The sequence below is a fragment of the Enoplosus armatus genome, chromosome 8 (assembly GCF_043641665.1).
Source record: "Enoplosus armatus isolate fEnoArm2 chromosome 8, fEnoArm2.hap1, whole genome shotgun sequence".
Taxonomy (NCBI): Eukaryota; Metazoa; Chordata; class Actinopteri; order Centrarchiformes; family Enoplosidae; genus Enoplosus; species Enoplosus armatus.
The window spans coordinates 21,883,355-21,902,307 of NC_092187.1; the positions used below are offsets into that span (position 1 = coordinate 21,883,355).

Sequence of the window (18,953 nt, forward strand, 5' to 3'; positions counted from 1 at the left end):
CCCAAGTCACCTCGTCATCTTTGCCCTCAGAGCGGCAAAGATTGATTAGCCAGACAGGAGTCCTCATAAATGCCACGTCTACATTTATGTCGTATAGACCCAGAAAATACATTTGGTCTGTGCACAGACATGTAAACCAACACCTTAAAATGTAATTACCAGCAAAGCGCAAAGCTGAAGCAGAAAGCAACCTCTGGGAAGGCTTTCAAGGGTAAAGCAAAGGACAGAAGAAAGCAAAAGTAAGACCTAAAGCCAACTTAACTAAAGGTTTCCTCAGGACATACAGCACTGTTATTTCTCCTTTGGCAAATATCTTTTCCAAGAACAATACAATATGAGTGATGACATTCTCAGTACCACCAAAGGCCCTTTATCCTATCACAAAGATATATAATTCTACCACAGCAGAAATGACCTTTCATTTTCCAAATCAATAAATCTAAGAAATCCATATCCACCAGCAGATCTGGAAAAACAGGACACAGCACAAAACTTCACAGATACATCAGAATGGGTGGCACTGCTTTGCGTCTCCCATCCTTCGACTGACACCACACAATCACAACTGCAGCGAAAAAAACACAAGAGAGATGCGAACCACAGACATGCTTATAGCCCTTTCCTGTGAATGAAACCACTGGGTGCTACTGCCAGCCCCTGCTGACCTTGCTGCCGGCCCGCCTCGTAACCCCAAACACTGAGCAGTGTCCACAGGACCGTGAGAGGAAGACAGAGAGGAAAAGAAAAAGCAGAAAGAGAAGGAGGGGGGCTTACCTCTCACAGCGTCGGCCAGTGTATCCAGGGGGACAGTTGTCACAGGTCGGCTGACCATCAGACTCCAGATAACAGGTCGGGGAGAATCTGTGCCAAAGGAGGGTCACACACACACACACACACACCATGAGGACACTCTTTTTTTGGAAATAATCATGTTGTTTCATATTCATACAGTTTGATCTCTGGTTATTATGGGACAGTTGAATAAAGCGGTTTATCAGCTCCTGCATTGCACACAGTTTACTTTGCCTAATCTAGCATTAAACAGAAAAGTTAACAGTAATATATACTGGCTGAATAAAACTGACACACGTTGAAAAGACTTTAAGACATGAACTCACTGGTTGCTGGAAGCGGTTCCAGGACAGGGGCAGGGCTGGCAGGCCTGCGCACCGCCCGTTACAGGGTTTCCATAGAAACCAGACTGACAGCGCTCACACCTGGGCCCGGCGGTGTTATGGAGACATTGCTTTTGGTCAGGACAAACACAAACAAAGATTGTGATTAGACAGCTTTATTAATCTAATCTCATGAAGAAGAGGTGAGATCCGCGGAACAGTTGAATACACAGTACTTGCGAGTGACAGTGTGTTTCCACATGTTGGGATTCGCCAGGAAACCATTAGTGCATTCCACTGCAGAGATCAAAGCAGGTTCAACGCTGGCAAAGACAGGAGAGAGAGAAGAAGAGTAGCATAAAACCTACCAGACACCTGCCGGTCTCCGGGTCACAGCCGCTGGCGTGACCATTGCAGTCGCACCTCTCACAAGTGCCCAGGTACAGGCCAGAGCTGGTCCGAGTGTAACCTTCATCACACTCCTGCAACGACATGGAAAAGCACCTCAGGTGAGAGACAAGTGATGACAGAGAGGAATATGTCTTTGTTCCACTGCAGCAGGGAGACAGACTGCAATTATCATCAAGGACTGTAATGGAAAAATAGACTTTACTGTGCTATTCTTAACAGGTTTAGGCATAGCTGTGATTGCCTGACTTTTCATTCTTTTTCAAACTAAAACTAACTAATCTAGAGCACGAAAGTTCATTCTTGACCTTGGACATAATAGTTTCTTACTAGCCTTTTTCTGAGCTTTCAACCAAATCTCACAGTCTTCATGGGTTTGCTCAGATGTCATGGAGACGGCCCAATTGTGATCCTACCGTAGTTCGCATGATGACAAATAAGCCATCTCCACGACGACTGAGCAGACTCCTACTGATGATGAAGACTGCGAGAATGCTCCAAAAAAGCTAGTAAGTGGACCGTAACTTCAGATTTTCTTCTCTTAAATTAAAGTTTTTTGAAATCTGCATGTGTACCTGGCAAGAGGGTCCTCTGTATCCCTGAGGGCAGGCACACTCTTCCACCTCCAGAGCACGTTCATTACCGGTGGATTGAGGAACAGCAATGTCCATCTTGATGTCTGAGATACTAATTTAACACAAAAAAACACACATTTAACAATACATTTTATATTTGCATAGTGTAATGCTCTTGGCTTCATTTTGAGGTGTGTGAATGAGCTGTGCAGTGACAGACGAATCTCCCACCGTACCTGCTCTCAGCCATGTTGTCTGCGTAAGTGGCCCTGATCATGAAGACAGTAACGTCAGCCAGAGCCATCAGCAAGTGTTCACGAGTACACGGCTGCCTATCAGCGCGGCGCCATGCAGACTATCGGCCAGAGGGATGGAGAAAAGAGAAAAGTTAGTCTACTAACATTGTGTGAGGATTCAGATTTAGCTGAACAAACAATGAGACACACCTCTCTGAAGGTCACAGTGACAGTGTGTGGGATACGTGGGAGAGGCTTGGTCTGAGAGTAGTGTTCCAGGAAGATGCCGTTTCCCTGGAGAACCACATCTGGCTGACCGTCAATCACCAGCGAGCGCTGAAACGGTTCAAAGCGCACTGTGTAGCGAAGCTCCCCTCCGTAGGCCGTCACCTGGTAGCAGCATGGTGAAAAGAGAAGCTCATCTCAACAAAGTGAGTAGTGGAAAGGTATTTCACCTCTATGATACTGTGAGGGAAGTCATAAGACACCCATGTTGGGCTCGACTGTGAATTCAAGCCAAAGGTTCAAAGGAGGCTCACTGTGTGCAGCCTTTTCACTTGACAACATGTTGAGGCATGACTGAGTGGGACGGAAAGGGCAGAGAGATCTAGCTTGACTAACACTTGACAGTTTTTTCCCTTGCCTGCTTTCTGCTTTGTTGTTTTTCTCTCACCTTATCTCCTCTGAAGCTCTCAGGCAGGACCCAGTAGTAGATGTCGTTGGGGACACTGGAGAACGAGCGGTAGACAACTTCAGAGGAGCCCCTCTGGGAGATCCCTTCAGAGATAGTTTTAGTGTTGGCGCTGTTAGAGAGGGAGAAGAGCTGCCCGTTCACCCCTCCTCGCACCTGAGAGACAGATGGGAACTGAGATTTACATGTGCTCGCACTTGAGCACAATCACATGTTTGCACATTGCATCTCACCATTTAGCATCTGAAAGGATTTGCTGATGCAGCATGACTGCACAAACACTGAGTCAAACCTTGATACCAAAAATATTCACCCCTCCCTTCTGCCACCATTCGCAGCTTGGCAACCCACCTGATCTCTATTCCAAGAGGAGCTGGCGCACTGTTTGGTGACGCCCATACAGAAACAGCGTAGACAGCCCTCGGGGTTGGCCTCTGATAGGTGGAAGAAGCCGGGCTTACACTCGTCACACAGAGTGCCTGCCACGTTGTTCTGCACACACACACACACACACACAGAAACAAACACATATGTAATCCATCTGCCTGTCGAGCTCATTTCTTTCATAGAAGAGAAAATAAAACAGCTGCACAAACTACAAATGAACAACAGATTTCACAATAAATGTTTATGATATAATAATATTTCACCAAACAGTTTATCATAATGCACATATACCTTGCAGCTGCATGGTCTACTGTTGGAGCTGATAGTTCCTCTGTTATCACACTTGGAGCTTTCTGCAGGGAGAGAACAGGGGAAAGAAGAAGACATATGGGGAGGAAAGTACACCTGGGAGTGTTCCAGCCTTTCTGCATACCTGAGCCATGACCACATACTACAGGCTAGCCATGGTAATCATTACACAGGGTTAAGCCGTCCTCATGGTCATATCGCTATATGACTGAAGGACAACAGGTAAAACAATCCAGGTACAGCTGCTGTCGAGTTCATGCCGAGAAATGAGAATTTCAAAAATGTCGGTGCAGTTGTTGAACTTATACTCACGGTTAGGAATACATTTTCCATTAGGCAGAAGGGGGTTACCCTGGTAACCAGGAGCACACCTGAAATAAAACAAAAATATAAGAGATACAATTGACCCATTTACCAGATTTTAGAGCAGGTTGTGTTACTAACCATATGATACAGTATAAAGATGACATTAAAGATTTCTTTTACTCTAAACTGTAACTTAGAGGCACAGTTAATGATATCAGCTTCCTCACTTTTCACAGCGTCTTCCTGTGTAGCCGGGCCTGCAGGCATCACAAGTTGGCTGTTGGTCAACATCCAGGAAGCAGGTGTCAGAAAACCTACAAAGCACAACGAAAAAAAAAAAGCCATCAATTAACAATTACAATAGTGGACTGGAGTAGCATGTTGAATGAATAAACCAGCGCTCAAATATTTGAATGAGCTCAGCTTTTGGAAATAAGAAACTGCAGGCTGAAACAACTCTTTCCTTTCCCACTGATGTCGTGCGTGTGGTATGTGTCTGCCCCGTTTTGTACTGTAGATGTGTGTGTGTGTGTGGTCTGGGTGGGTTTGTGACCTTACCGGCGTGAGGTCTCATAGTACGGGCAGGGGCAGGGCTTGCAGTCATCGGGGCGTCCTCGGCTCGGGTCACCAAAGTAGCCTGTGCGACACTTGTCACACTGAGAGCCCTCTGTGTTGTGCTGGCAGCTCTGTGGCAACGAGAACACACTGGTCATTCTCTTACATGGACGCCACTCGAAATACTTTAATAGTTTGACATTTTGGGAAATACACTTATTCGCTTTCTTGCTGAGAATTAGATGAGAGGATCAATACCACTTTCGTGTACGTAGAAGCTAGAGCCAGGAGTTGATTAGTTAGCTTAGCATAAAGACTGGAAGCAGGGGGAAGCTTTTTCCAGGCTTTATTTATAAGCTAAGCTAAGTTCGTCAGTTGGCTCTGGCTTCATATTTAGCGTACATACTCAATAGTGGTGTTGATCTTCTCAACTAACTCTTGGCAAGAAAGCAAAAGGGAATATTTCCTTTAAGCAGACAACATCTGTTATGATCAACAAGCTAAACTCTTCAATGTTTTACAGTGAGGAAATTAAGGATTATCAGCAAATTCCAAGTGATTCTTGCCAAAAAAGAGTTAGCTATTACCAGACAGTGTCCGCTGATTGGATCACAGGCGCTTGCATGTCCATTACAATTACAACCAGCGCAGGTGCCAAGATAGGAGCCACCAGGGACACGCTCGAAACTAGAGGAACACATCTCACAGGACAGGCCTGAATATCCAGGAGGACATCTGGGAATGATAAATATGAGTATCATGAAGCAGTGTTTCAATCCAGCTGTTTCTAGAACTCAACTCAAATTACAACACCACACATTGCAAACTTTCCTAACATTGTAAATAAAAAACAGCTGACTAAAGCGCCCTAAATACGTTTCTATTTTTCATGTTTACCCTTTTTTAGATAGTTTACAGTGGAGTTACTGACAAAAAGTCGAGAGAGAGTGGAATGTCATGCAACAAAGGCCACTGGCCACCTAGCCGTCCCTCAAAATACATTTCAGTGTAACTGAATTATTGTGCAGCACTTTTCACTCGAAGTATGAGCACACTGGACACGTCCCAACATGTTGCTTTGATTGCAGACTGCTGACTGACGGCTTGTAAGGATCTCTCATCTCACTTAACCCCACAGTATCATGCTGGAATTTTTTAAGACTTTTTGTTTCTTACCTGCACTCTTCAACGTGCTTAGCATGACCCAGAGTGCTGAACTCCACAGTGGTGGTATCCATGACAATTTCACTGAGTCCCACGCTGACCATGTGGTTGTCGTAGATGGTGCGGATGCTGATGCTGTCCAGGTTGGCGAGCGTCATCAGCAGCTCCTCCCGGCTCACAGGGCGGCCATTGGAGTGCTGCCAGTTATCCTAAGACAATAACAAGTAGGTTTACTGATGTACTGTAGACACATACATATATGTATATGTATATATATATATATATATATATATATATATATATATATATATATATATATATATATATACATTTTTTTTTTTACATTGCAAGTCAAATTTGCACGTCATCATCACAAATTTACCACAGGATTGTGTAGATTTTGCTCTGGTTTTCGCTAGAAAAACTTTTTTTAACCAAAGACCTACTTCAGTGAATTTGATCTCCTTCTGGTTGGCCACTTGGGCAGGGGTGGCGTTGCCTCTGCGGTACACAAGCCTGCGTCCGTTTCCAACCAGCATCACATCCGGCTTCTCCACAACCTCAGACAGACCACGGGCCAGTGTGTACCGCACCTTGTACTTCAGGGATCCTCCATAGGAGTCAATCTAATAACAGATTAAATCATTTTCATGCTAAAGTCTGATAATTAGTTTAGTGGAAAAAAAAGTCTGTAAATAATTTTACACTTTACCTTGTTTCCCACGAACTGACGAGGCAAGGTCCAGAAGGAGTCGAGGTTGAGGAAGCGGCGCGACAGGTCAACGAGCTGGAACTCCTCCATCTCGGGGTTAATGAGGAGCTGAGTGGAGGAGAGAGGAGGAGTGCCTGGCCTGGAGGGGTAGGTGACGTTCACTCCTGGAAGTAAGAATAACAGATTCACTCAGCCCGGTTTATGCTCTAAATGTTAGGACTGCACAAACTTGTAAAGGTATCTCAGTTGAGAGCACATTAGCTGTGTTAGCTCTCTATCAGTTTCATAAGCATTAATGGCTTCAGTGCCTTTGAAGTCTTCCTCGTCAGTAAAACGCAGGCTGATCTGGTTGCGGTAGCGACCGGTGCCCTTGCAGTTCTTGGTGATTCCAGCACAGAAGCAGGACACACAGCGGCCCTCCACACTGAAGTGACCGTCAGGACAGTTGCCTACAGAGACCAAGAAAAGACACAAATCGATTTATTCTCTTACTGCAACTACAATTCATTTATAGTTAAAACGGAGGTGTCAGTACCTGGATTTGGATTCGATGCGAGAGTCAGCACTCCGTCAGGGATACCAAACACCAGGCCTTTAGCATTGATGGCTTCACAGGTGTAAGCCCCCTGATCCGCCTCCTTCACATCACGAATGGTCAGGGTGCCGCGACCGTTCTCGCTGGTCATGGAGATCCTGGGAACAGGATAACAAGAAAAACAGCACAAATTATCACTTTTACAGTAATAAACTGACTGTAACAGTCTGTAATTGCCTAACCATGCACACAGCAGACTACGCCCAGAATTAATGAAAATCACAGGTCTAAATATAGTTATGAGTCAGCATAGAAACACTGATCTAATGGAGCTGTCAACAATCATACTGTGGTCTCAAACCACACTCATCACATGTCAGGTGACAAAAGTGCAGAGAAGACAGATTAATAGTCATTTGAAAATCTTCACGTCTGCTGCCGATCAATTAAACAAGACTGGCTTTCAGCAGATGTGCATGTTTTGTTTGAGACAGCTTGCCAAAACAGTGCAACACATGTTTTTTTGAAAGCAGCATCAACAAAAATCTACTGAAACATTCAGAGCATGTCAGTTTCAAAGATATTCAAAATTATCTGGACAGCATTTTCCAGAAACCCTGAATAATCTGTAATGTTGTCAGAATGAGTTAGTTTAGTTTGTAAATTAGTTTTAATTACGGTACAGATAAGGAACTTCTCATCAAACCCACCTGCCGCTGACAGGAATGTGTCCCCAGTTGAGTCTCCACGTGATGATGGGTGTTGGCACTCCAACAGCCTGACAGGTGAACGTCACCGTGGCCCCCCGCGCTGCCTGAACAGACTCTTCTGGTGGGCTTGTCACAGAGGGAGGGGCTGTAAAGTGTCAAGAAGACGAGAACGCATAATAAATGCACATGTACAAAAAGGCTGGCAAGTGACTGGAATTTGGCGATCCACTGAAGCTCATAAATGCCTGAAAGTCAGAGGAAACATAATTCTCCACTATGGACGGACAATTCCCTTTCAGTTCTTAGGAATGGAATGGTTCACAAAAAGCTCTGTGTCTCAGTCAACACATGTGTGAAACGGGTCTGGTTCACAGCAAATTAGTCACAGCGTACAAAGGAACTCAGAGGGTGACTATAGAGAAGAGGCGAGGAAGCACAGAGAGAGTGTAGAAAGTAAGAAAGAACAGAGTGAAATGTGCACGAGGGGGAGAGAAAGATGTTGAGTGAATGCTGTAGACAGCTGTTGGTGTGAGACTTACTGCAGCCGTACTCATCAGAGCGGTCAGGGCAGTCTGGCTCTTCATCACACTGGTAACTGGCTGGGATGCAGGTGCGATCGCTCAGGCATTCAAACTGCTCCGGAGCACACCTGTCACCGGGACCCTTGGTGGCTGTATGGAGATTTTACATTTAATCACTCGTAAACTGTAGCATCAAATTAAGGTTGAGATATCTGTATGCTAAATATGGAGCTACAGCCAGTTGTTGGTTAGCTTAGCTTAGTATAAAGGCTGGAAGCAGGGTCTGGCTCTGTCCGAAGGTAACAAAATCCAGCACCTCTAAACTCGCTGAATACCACGTCGTGTTGTTTGACAAACTGTGGTTTTATGTGCTGGAACTATTTCTTAGCCTGAAGCCAAGTGTGTTTCCCTAAATGTTGATCTATTCCTTCAAGGCAGACTTTTAATGACTCACAAAAGAAAAGGAGACTTACGGCAGTCTGTTTCATCTGAGTTGTCCTCACAGTCGTTGTCTCCATCACAACGCCAGAGCTTGAGGGCACAGCGGCCATTTTTACACTTGAACTCATTGGGTTCACAAGGAGATGGAGTACCTGTAGAAAGATAAAGGATAATTAGAGCGCATGTTGTTGTCTCAGAGTGTGCACGTGCACGAGGCTGTGTTACTTACCACATCTGAACTCGTCGCTTCCGTCGGAGCAGTCCCTCTCTCCGTCACAGATGTAGTCTCGAGGGATACACTCTCCGCTCTGGCATGTGGCTTGATCCGCTCTGCAGGGTCCAGGTGGGCTGGGAGGCCGCGGGGCCTTCTTGATGGTGGAGGTTGAGGTGGCAGGGGTAGTGGTGATCGGAGGGGCCGGTCGTTTTATATCTAAAACAAATCTCTGATTAAACTTAGCAAATGTTCAAAGTGGTTACTTAGAGCTGTGAATATATCTCACATCCAGCCAGCGCTCCATGCAACAGCCGGCCGTGTTACAACTTGTTGGCCGGTCAAGCCGAAGCCACTCACCACAATTGATCTCATCACTCATGTCTCTGCAGTCGGGTCTGTTGTCACACAGGTACTCCATCAGGATACATGTCCCATCACCACACCTGTGCTCATCTGGCATGCAGGGTCTGATGCCGGGGGTTACTAAGAAAGATGCGGGGGGGGGGGGGGGGGTGTTAAAGGATCAAAGACATGCAAGACAAGGCTACAGTACGACCGATACAACACAATAATGTTGTTTATCATGTCACAGCACAAATAAAACAAAGTGAGGTGAAACACAACAGCATCCTAAAAACTATTATAAGAGTTGAGCTTTGAGATACTCAAGGAGAATTTCAAGGATATTATAACATTTTTGTAAATGTTCGTTTTGCATTAAGTTTCCTGTTCGGTGTAAAATCAACTCTGTGCTTAATCTAAAATAACATGTCACATAGATGGGTAGCTATACAGACTAGACTAGACTGTTCAAACTAGACACACAGACTAAACTAGACTGACTAAACTAGACACACAGACTAGATTAGACACCCAGACTAGATTAGACTGACTAGACAGACCAAACCAGACACACAAGGCTAGACTAGACACACAGATTGGATAGACAAACTAGAGAGAGACACACAGACCAGACAGGACAAGACAGACAGACACAGTTAGATTGACAGACAGATACATAGATGTGAATCCTGTCACCTGAGACAAGTCATTAAATATAAAGCTACCATTATCCTATCGTATCCTATCCTATCCGTTGCCACGCCTGTGTATCTGTGAGCTGGTGGAACTTGCGTAAAATCAAAAGCTGGTTGAGATTGCAGTGAACAGCAGCATTCCTAATCACTCTCATGCCATGCAAAGGTCCTTCTTATTCACTGTGTGCTACTGTGCTTTACATTGGTGCTTTCATGCAAAACATTCCTCAGACCACGTGACCATTGCTTGAACACGTCAAAATAAGGGTCATCGTAAAAAATTTCAACATCATAAGGAAGGAAATGCTCGACCGTTCTTTCTAAAGGCACTACAGTCGTCCTACGGTTTCTACAGTACAGTCGGCTCAGTCGCCATGCAGAAGGCATGGCACAGTACAAACCTGGCACTGCTATAGGCTCCACTGCAGGCAGAGGTTGAACTAGAAACCAGAGGGAAATGATAAGGACACTGCCTACGGCTCTGGTGGACCTTAATTGGCTGTAAACACACAGCAAACTCTTGTGTAACAGAGTCGGTCACTTCTCGGCTGTGTTAAGTTGTTGATCTCCGTTGAAGTCTTACCTTCTCCAAGCCGTCTGAACTGAAAGCCCTGGACTGATGTGACGTAGGACGCGATGGCTCCTTCCTTCACCACGTTGTACAGCACGCTGCGGATCTGTTCGTCGTTACTGTTGTAGTCAGAACCCACGTCCAACTCCACAAATACATCAACGCCACCCTCTCTTATCATCTTCCTGCAAAGAGCAAGACAGGCCTGGTAAGGCTACAGTCTGTGTGGAGTGCAAAGCAGATGGTTAAACGGGAAAGCTTTTTAAAGGTAAGGTTTTTCTTTGGATGTCTCTTAGAGAAATTACTCACTGCTGATGAATTACTGAGTATAGGCCTACACTGTTGGCCTTGTGCAGTTTGGAAAAAGGGAAAGAAATATCACCTGGCCAGAGTAAGACACCCAGGCAGCAGCAGCACGCAGCTGCAGGGTATCAACTCCGGGTGTCACACAGCGAGATTTAAAGGATATGTGTTCTTACTTAATGAGGACCACGCTGACTGTCTGGACACCTGGAATCCTGTTGTAGTCCGACTCCAGCTGTGGGGGGAAAACCAGACTTGGTTAAGTTGAAATAAACAAACTTGGGCCTTATTTTCAGATGCACACATACTTAAATCAGCAAAGTCATGAATAACATGCCTGAACCTTATAAGGTAGCGTTGGCGTACTGTACATGACTGAATAGGACATACCGTGTCCACCACTGCTTCAGAGATCTCATTAAAGGCTGAAGAGAAGATGTCCTCGAGCTCGGGGCCGTAGACCAGGGAGTCAGTGAAGTTGACGAGAGCTCTGTAATAAACTAGAAACACAAGACGGGGGGGGGTCTGTCAGCTAAACCACACAATAACAGAAAATGACCACAGGCTCAGCATTAACGCCCGTCTGTTGCCAGGTTTAGATATCATAAGCCAGACTCAAGCCGTTAAGTTTATGAAAGACAATGTGATACGGGATACTGTTTGGGAATGATTTCCCTTAGGAAAGCCTTTGGTTAAATGTTTCAGAAAGTAAAAGTTGAAGAGCATGACTGTGGCTTAAATAAGAGCCACATACAAATTATAGCGTCTATTTCCATATCTCAATTGTGGTCAGGTCTGTGCCGAAACCGACCACTGCAGTGTTGCACCACACATAGGCCCAAACAAGAGGCGCATGCTGACACAGGCGCGCTCGCCCACATACTCAAATATAACCATGAAATTACAGTATCGAGGCGTGTCCTCCTCTCTGTATGTGTCCTTCTGTGGGTCATGGACGTGGGGACACATACTCACAAATAGTGGCAGACAGATACTGATAAAGCCCCATTTTTTTGAACTGAGTACACCTAATCAATGCAAACATTCAAACACAGTACGTGGCTATCTGCCGAAAATAGCAGGGCCACGAGTTTGCACCAGATCTCCTGATTGAACGCTGATGATATCAGAGAGTTGGAAGGTAAGTGGGAGTTTGAGTCACCATCACTACTGTGCCAGCAGCTGCAGAGGAAGAAGAAGAAAATCCTCTGTGAACGATTGTGGAAGGGGGCCTCAACATTCCCTCCACATGCACCAAGTCAAACACATCAGGCAGCAGAGCGCCGGAGGGGGCTGCAGCAGGGATATCAATGGTTTACAGTAGAGAGGCTACGTAAACTGGTCTGACTGGTCATTAAACATATAGGTCAACTGGCTGAACGTAAGGCACTCGGTGTTCAGACATGAATCATACAGAAGCTGCTATTAGATCCCTTTGTTTTAACTAGCTTGGAGTGTCAGGTGAAGTGGGAGAATCCCATCGGTGCAATCCTGATTTTTTTTCAGGTTAACTTCAGATTCACTTTCAAAAACCTGACAAGCAGCTGGTTGGTTTTTCTACTGTGTCCATTGTCTCTGCCAGAGTTTCCTTGATTACGGCACTGAGCTACACTTTTCCTGACATTGGCTCCTAATCACTCTGAAGAAATGTAGCGAGGGAAGAAACACAAAGTTCAATGTCGTTTTTGTGCAGTGACAGTTCTTCTTCCCTTCTCTTCTAGCACTCATATTGCCCTGCATAAAAAAAAAAACTCCACCCATCTGCCACATGCTGTATGTGGGTCAGGACATAGACTGTAAAAAAATAGTTTTTATCCAATGTATCATGATGTCAAACTGTTTTGCACATTAACACCACTCAAAATAAATGAATGGACGGTACACGTATTTACAGTGGTACACAACAGTGCCATTTTCAATTCCACAACTCAAAAGCTTGGCATTTAATAGGATCGACTGTTGTGTTGACTTTTGAGAATTTCTACGTCCCAATCTTCTACAGACATGCCAAAAAAAAGATGAATTCAACTAATCAATATTTCCACTCCAGTTATAGATACTTTGTGAAACATTATATATATAACTACCAGTATGAAACAACTTGATGAGCTATATGAACGACTCATTATCCCGAAAAATGTCAGCTGTATTATTGTAAGTCCACTGCCGTAGGCTTAGCCCATGAAACTTAAAATAGCCCAGGCCCGCAGGGTGCCCCGTTCTCACACTCCTGCCAACACTTTGTTAGGACGGGCCTGCCAGCCTCTGATTTCAGACTGGCAGTGTGAGTTTAGGGAGGAAGTCAATATTTGTACTGTTTCTTGCAGTCAGATGCTACTCGCCATGCCAAAAGCAAAGAGTCATGTTCTAAGTAGGCGTCTGCTGAGCCTCTAGTCACAAACATACATGCACATGCAGATATGTGCTAAACAATACGTCTGCACACATACAGCGTGCAGAGGACACTCTTGGTGTGTATTGTGCCCTCCCTTTCCCTTCTCCTTTGATAATTACATATCACTTGACATGTCGACACCGACAGCCGACATTTATCACGCTCACCAGGACCTACTTAATTAAAAGTTAAAGATTTTGTGTCTCACACTCAGGCTGTGTGTTCTCTGTGTTAAAGGCCTGTGGGGAACCTTGCCGCCTTATGCTCCACTGCCTGAGCTTTGGCTGGTAAACAGCTGTCCTCTCTAAACTACTGCTAAATTCTCTTTCCTTACACACAAACTATTGGCACTACAAGACGTCCCCGTTCCTGGTGAGGAAAAGCCTCCATTTATGACAAAGTAAACTGAGCGCTGCCTATGAAAACACGCAGTGAGGTGAACATGTAACAACAGAGCTGCAGGCTTTAGCGCAGCCTGGCAGGGTGCCTGAGTGCTTGCTTTGCAGGCTGTTACTGTCAGACTTATAGGAATAATTGTTAGGCCTGAATGTGGAACCAGAAGACAGGCAACATCAAAGTTAGTCATCAAAGCGCCTCATTTGACCCGCATATAATCTAATCTCTTGAGTGGGTACTCGCCGCCCGGTCAACAACAGCTCGTAGCCCCAACTCTCTCTGAGCTTGCCGCTTTGACGTTACGGACTGGCGAGTGTGGGACTACCGCCGCCTGAGATCCTTTGATTAGAGTGCCCGGGTTGTGCCCCGCTGCTAACGAGCGGCTCTTTTACTCCAAAACCCATTCTCCTGTGCATCGCTCACTGTTTCCAGCGGGGGGAAATCCCCTCGTCAAGCACCGCTACCATCAAGAGTGATGAAACTGTCAGAGTGCAGACATGACGGGTGGGATGAGAAAAAAAAATATGGAGCATTCCACACTCTTAATTCACAAACTTATTTAGCTATTAAAGCTGTTCAGTAGAACTGTGGCGGCTTTGTGCAATGGGCCCCCTCTGAACACATAGAGGCCTATGCGGAAGACAAAGACTTGATTGAGCAGTGAGCCCAGCCTGGCCTTTAAAGCCCAGCCGCATTGGGCTTGACCTTCAACCCCCAAGGCAGCGCCCACGGCATCGGCCCAACACCACCCGAGCCATTTTAGAGAGGGAGTGGGGGGGGGGGCGGAATCTATAAGAGCAAGGCCCAAACCACATTGCCTCAGCTATCCCATCAAAAATCTTTAATAATACATGTTTTCCCTTTCTGTGGGCTTTTCCTCTTTCTCTCTCTAATCTCCACCTCTTTCTAAATCTTTCTCTCTCCCTTAGTGTAATATATTCATATGCCAGCTGCCTCTTTCTCAGCTTAACTCGTGTAGACAGGACCCCTGCTACTTAACCCTCTTGCTGGTGGCCAGCCAAACAACTCTGTCTCCAAGTCCACTCATTGCCCTCTGGGGAACTCTTGGGAATGACTTCTGGCTTGAATAGTAAGCTTGCCCTGTTGTGCTCTCCCACGGCTTGCAATGTAAGCATCAAAAACCACCATTGTGAGTAAAAAAGCACTTTTCTTTATACCCGTGTTGTACTGATTCTATGAAACAGCTGGTTCATATCACTGGGATGAGCCATCTGCATGTGGCTGAAATTACAAAAGGCACTTTTCAAATTAATTTGCGGAACACAGTTTTGCAAGTGTTGGCTGTCCACAAAGATGAACAGTACACTGTGTGTAACTCCAACATAATATATTATATTCTCACTCGAGTGTGATGAACTACGGTATTACTCGATGGAACAAGCCCATCATTTTCCGCTGGCATCAGAAAGCACTGGGAGACGCCTGAAAGACACTTGGAAAAACAGACTCGCTAGACTTGAACACTGCATGCCCAAGCTGAGTCTTCCTTGGAATGTTATCTGAGAGCATGTTTGGAAATGAGAGTGCATAACTGAGCGGAGCAGGTGACAGGAGAGTGTGCCAAAGACCCGAGAGGAGAGAAAAAAACCAAAGGAGTGCTTGAGGACTTACTGTAGTCTGGTTCGACTGGGCTCTGTATGTTCCCCAGATATGAAGAGTCCAACCAGTGTGCTATGGCAGGCAATGGCAGGCAAGGAGCAAGAGACAAGGGGGGTGCAGAGGTCAACGTGGCACAGGATCCAAAGGTCAAAGATCAAACAAGAAAAGCGACACAAGGACCAGGGAGACAGATCAAGTTAGCCAGGCAGGTGCAGAAAGGGTTAAAGTTTCAGGAAAGTAGACAGGAAGTGATTGGAAGCGAGGAGAGAAAATAGAAAGTGACAATCAGAAAGAGAAACGCCATAAGAGGTGTCTTATCAGAAACAGGAAATCAGGAAACTGAGCTGGTCAGAATGTAAATACACAGCAAATCAAGTATATCTGCTCAAATGGGCTGGAAAATATCAGTGAAATAAACAGAAGAAAGAAGACAAGAAATGAAAGTAAAGTTGTCATCGCAATTTTATGAGAAGCTACAAATGTCAGCATCTATTTGCTGTTATCAACTGCTCCACTAATCATTACCATCCACATTCTGTGGAGAGTCATGCTCAATGGGACAACGCATCCTGTGGTTTTTGTCGACTAATGAGTCCAGGCAGTGTCTGTCTAGAGACACACAAGGAAGTCTGCTTGCATGACAGCGTCAGAGGGCATCTATTTCCAACGAACTCCTCTTCAGTCCAGCAGAACAAAGAGGATATCCTAAGAACCAAACACACACACTTCCACGCACCGCTCTTCACATTTCTGCTGTCCGAGGCACCACATCCACCCTGGGGCTTTGCAGCGATGTGGGGAGGAGCTGCTTCCTGTTTTCCCTCCTAAATGGAAAGAACTGAGCACCATTATAACCATTTTTTCTTACCAAAAGTTGATCCCTCTGCACTGGCACGGGCAACAATGACCATGTTCTGTTTTGTGGTGACTCATTCATTCTTCCACTGCTTTGGATGCAGTTACACCGAGGGGCATGCTCTGAAATGTCAACTGAGGAGGCCTCTCGGTCGCTCTGAAACACGGATGGGTTTTAAGGGAGGGATCCTTGTGCAAAGGTTGAGTTATTCTGAGTATGTCTTTCAATAAATAGGGGCACTATGTTATCTTGTAGATAAAAACAGATTTGAAAAACAAGACAGATTTTCACACTCCGATCCAGATTCTGTATGAGTCCACTCCATGAACCTCGACAGACAGCAGTAAACAACGGCTCCTTCATGATCAAGTGAGTGAGTTGGATCCAGCTGTTTTACAGCTGCACATACAAAAAACATATGGCTTCTGATACAACATTACTTTAGTTGTGGCATGTTTTTCAGAGCAGAGGAGATTTAGGAAAAAGTCGGTGTGAAGTCCTGATTTCAGATTGACTGTAACTGCTGCTGCCTGGCGCTACAGTCAGAAAAAACAATTTAAAGTCTACAAAGTCCAGCCAGGAAACAGTTGACATATAACTTGCCCTACCCAAACCATCTGAGGTCTCCCCCCAAGAACAGTGACCCAGACTAATTAAAGCTAATGAAATATCTGCTACTTCAAAGGCTGCAGAAATGTTGTGTGATCCTTGTCAGAGTCAGAATGGGAGTGAGAGCCAGAGAGAAGAGGGCAACTGCTTGAGTATCACTCTCCACTCTTTTATGTGCTGATCAGGCCGCAATCACTGACTGAAACAAAGCAGTCACTGTATAAAAGCACGAACAGACACTCTTACCTATCGGGAGAGAAATTAAGAGTGATATCATAAGTAAGCACATGTATCATCCAAGAGAAGAAAAAGAGTTTGACAAATCTAAGGAGAGTTATTATTATTTGATATGGATAGTCTCTAGTGTTCAACCAGGAAGGCACTGATTAACTGTGGAGCTTTATCCAAATAAACTCTCAGATCTGGGGAAAACCACAGGACAATTAAAATACCCCGCCAATAACCACAAGTTCTAATTCAGTATTTATTTTGTAACACAACAAACCGTTTTCTTTTTTTCTCCAATTTAAGGTATTATCTCCTGTTGCAGCATAGATCATCACGGAGGTCACCAAAATAAACAGATGTATCAGTTACAGGCCCGTCCTTGACACTGCCGCGAGGAAAAGAAAAGAGACCATTTAAACAGCCGACACACACTCTGTTTCAGTGAAACCCTCGACAAATCTTTCCCTAAGAGGAGCGGCACAAGCCACGTCTCCAAGGAAACACATTTGTTGTTGGTACAACAGAGCGCAGCATGGAGCTAGGTGCAGCAACAAGGCTCAAGTCAGTGACTACGACCAATCAGAAGTAGTCTTTCAGAACACAGTCACACTGACAATTATCTGTTTAAAAATGGAGGCTTTTATCAGTGGCTGGCAATTTAGACAAAGGTTAGACTGAACATGTCCTTCAACAAGCAGCTCGTGTTTTGTCTGCTCTGTTACTGTCTTGTCCGCCACAGTGAGTAATGCATCTGATTATAATGCAAGGCAAGTTTCTCCGGTGCTCTGAGGTCAGTGTGTGACCACCTTGAGGGCCCCCAGCAGTGAAACAACAAAGACCTCACCAAAATAACTGCAGCTGCCAGCACTCGTCCCTCTGTGTAACTACCCCAGAGTGTATGACACACAGGGACACACACAGGGACACACACAGAGGCAGTGCCACTGTAAACGCACATCTCACAAACTGCCCATGAAAACAGTAGGAATACCGAGTGGGTGGCCTGTCCACTGCCCAGACCAGACTGACAGACAGGCTACATTACCCTGATGTATTGTCCTCTTATGCTGCAACATCTGTTCTCCACTAGAGATAACAGAGGAATATGAACCTGGGTTGTGTTTTTCTAGCAGGCACCCACCAGCAATTGATGTGATCAGAAGTAAAAATCCAGAATCCCACTGGATCAAGGACAGCCCGGCCCTCAAGTTTAAGCAAAACGTCCCATGAAGACAGTACACATCTCTCCGCTCATCATCATCAACTCCAAGTTACGCGTCTTCAAATCTCAAATCAACTTGTCACAGAGCACTAAGTAAATTAAAGGTAGTTCACGGCTACATAACTACAAGAAATACAGTTAATAAACCTTTCTCCACTACATCTGATCATAATTTCAACATTTGGTCAAGCTCGGGTTCTGACCAAATGTTAAAACTGTTTAAATGTTTAAAGCATTTCTGTTAAATAAAAAAACAACAACAAAAAGCTGGAGTAGTCTAGAGCAGTGGCTCCCACACATTTCTAAACCACGTCACCGCTTCATAGGAATTTCTTCACTGCACCCCAAGTTGTTACTATGACAACAGGAAAACAGGAGTTTTTCAAACAATGATTTTTATTGCTTATTTCCTCTGTTTTGATGTGTTTTGATAATATCATGAAATGTTATTAACGTAGTGAAACATTAAAAATACAGAATAAATAAACAGCCAGATGGACAAATCTTGGGGCACCCTCTTTGGGAACCACTAGTCTAAAGATATGTCTTCTCACGCTTTTCATTCAAAATTAGCACTGGTAAGAATTTAACCCCAGCAGACCCACACCAACCACCGTTACTAAGTGGACATAGTAACCTTTGGTTTCTAAACAAAGTGGCTGTAATGGAGCCTGCGGAACAAGACAAGGCTCCCACAGATGAGATAAGCTGGATTTTGCCTCCCAGAAATCTCTTCAGGGATCTGAGGGTGTAGGTCAGGACGAGAGGTTAGGAGGACATGGGACACAAACCTTCATATCTCTGGAGAAGACTGCAGACTATGATTAGAGGAGACAC

At 45.0% G+C, this 18,953-nt stretch overlaps 1 protein-coding gene across 1 annotated transcript in view; it reads right to left on the bottom strand.

Annotated features, from left to right (window-relative positions):
* Positions 1–18,953, bottom strand: part of hspg2 (heparan sulfate proteoglycan 2) — an 86,905-nt gene that overhangs the window by 36,897 nt on the left and 31,055 nt on the right. The window contains 28 exon segments of the mRNA XM_070911042.1: positions 775–861; positions 1,119–1,246; positions 1,484–1,597; positions 2,099–2,210; positions 2,335–2,453; positions 2,545–2,724; positions 3,008–3,181; positions 3,377–3,517; positions 3,704–3,765; positions 4,034–4,092; positions 4,255–4,341; positions 4,586–4,713; positions 5,170–5,317; positions 5,759–5,955; positions 6,193–6,372; positions 6,459–6,622; positions 6,767–6,907; positions 6,994–7,151; positions 7,704–7,848; positions 8,243–8,374; positions 8,698–8,817; positions 8,895–9,095; positions 9,237–9,362; positions 10,318–10,356; positions 10,500–10,672; positions 10,967–11,025; positions 11,181–11,290; positions 15,214–15,273. Of these exon segments, the coding sequence (XP_070767143.1) occupies positions 775–861; positions 1,119–1,246; positions 1,484–1,597; positions 2,099–2,210; positions 2,335–2,453; positions 2,545–2,724; positions 3,008–3,181; positions 3,377–3,517; positions 3,704–3,765; positions 4,034–4,092; positions 4,255–4,341; positions 4,586–4,713; positions 5,170–5,317; positions 5,759–5,955; positions 6,193–6,372; positions 6,459–6,622; positions 6,767–6,907; positions 6,994–7,151; positions 7,704–7,848; positions 8,243–8,374; positions 8,698–8,817; positions 8,895–9,095; positions 9,237–9,362; positions 10,318–10,356; positions 10,500–10,672; positions 10,967–11,025; positions 11,181–11,290; positions 15,214–15,273 (3,544 nt within the window).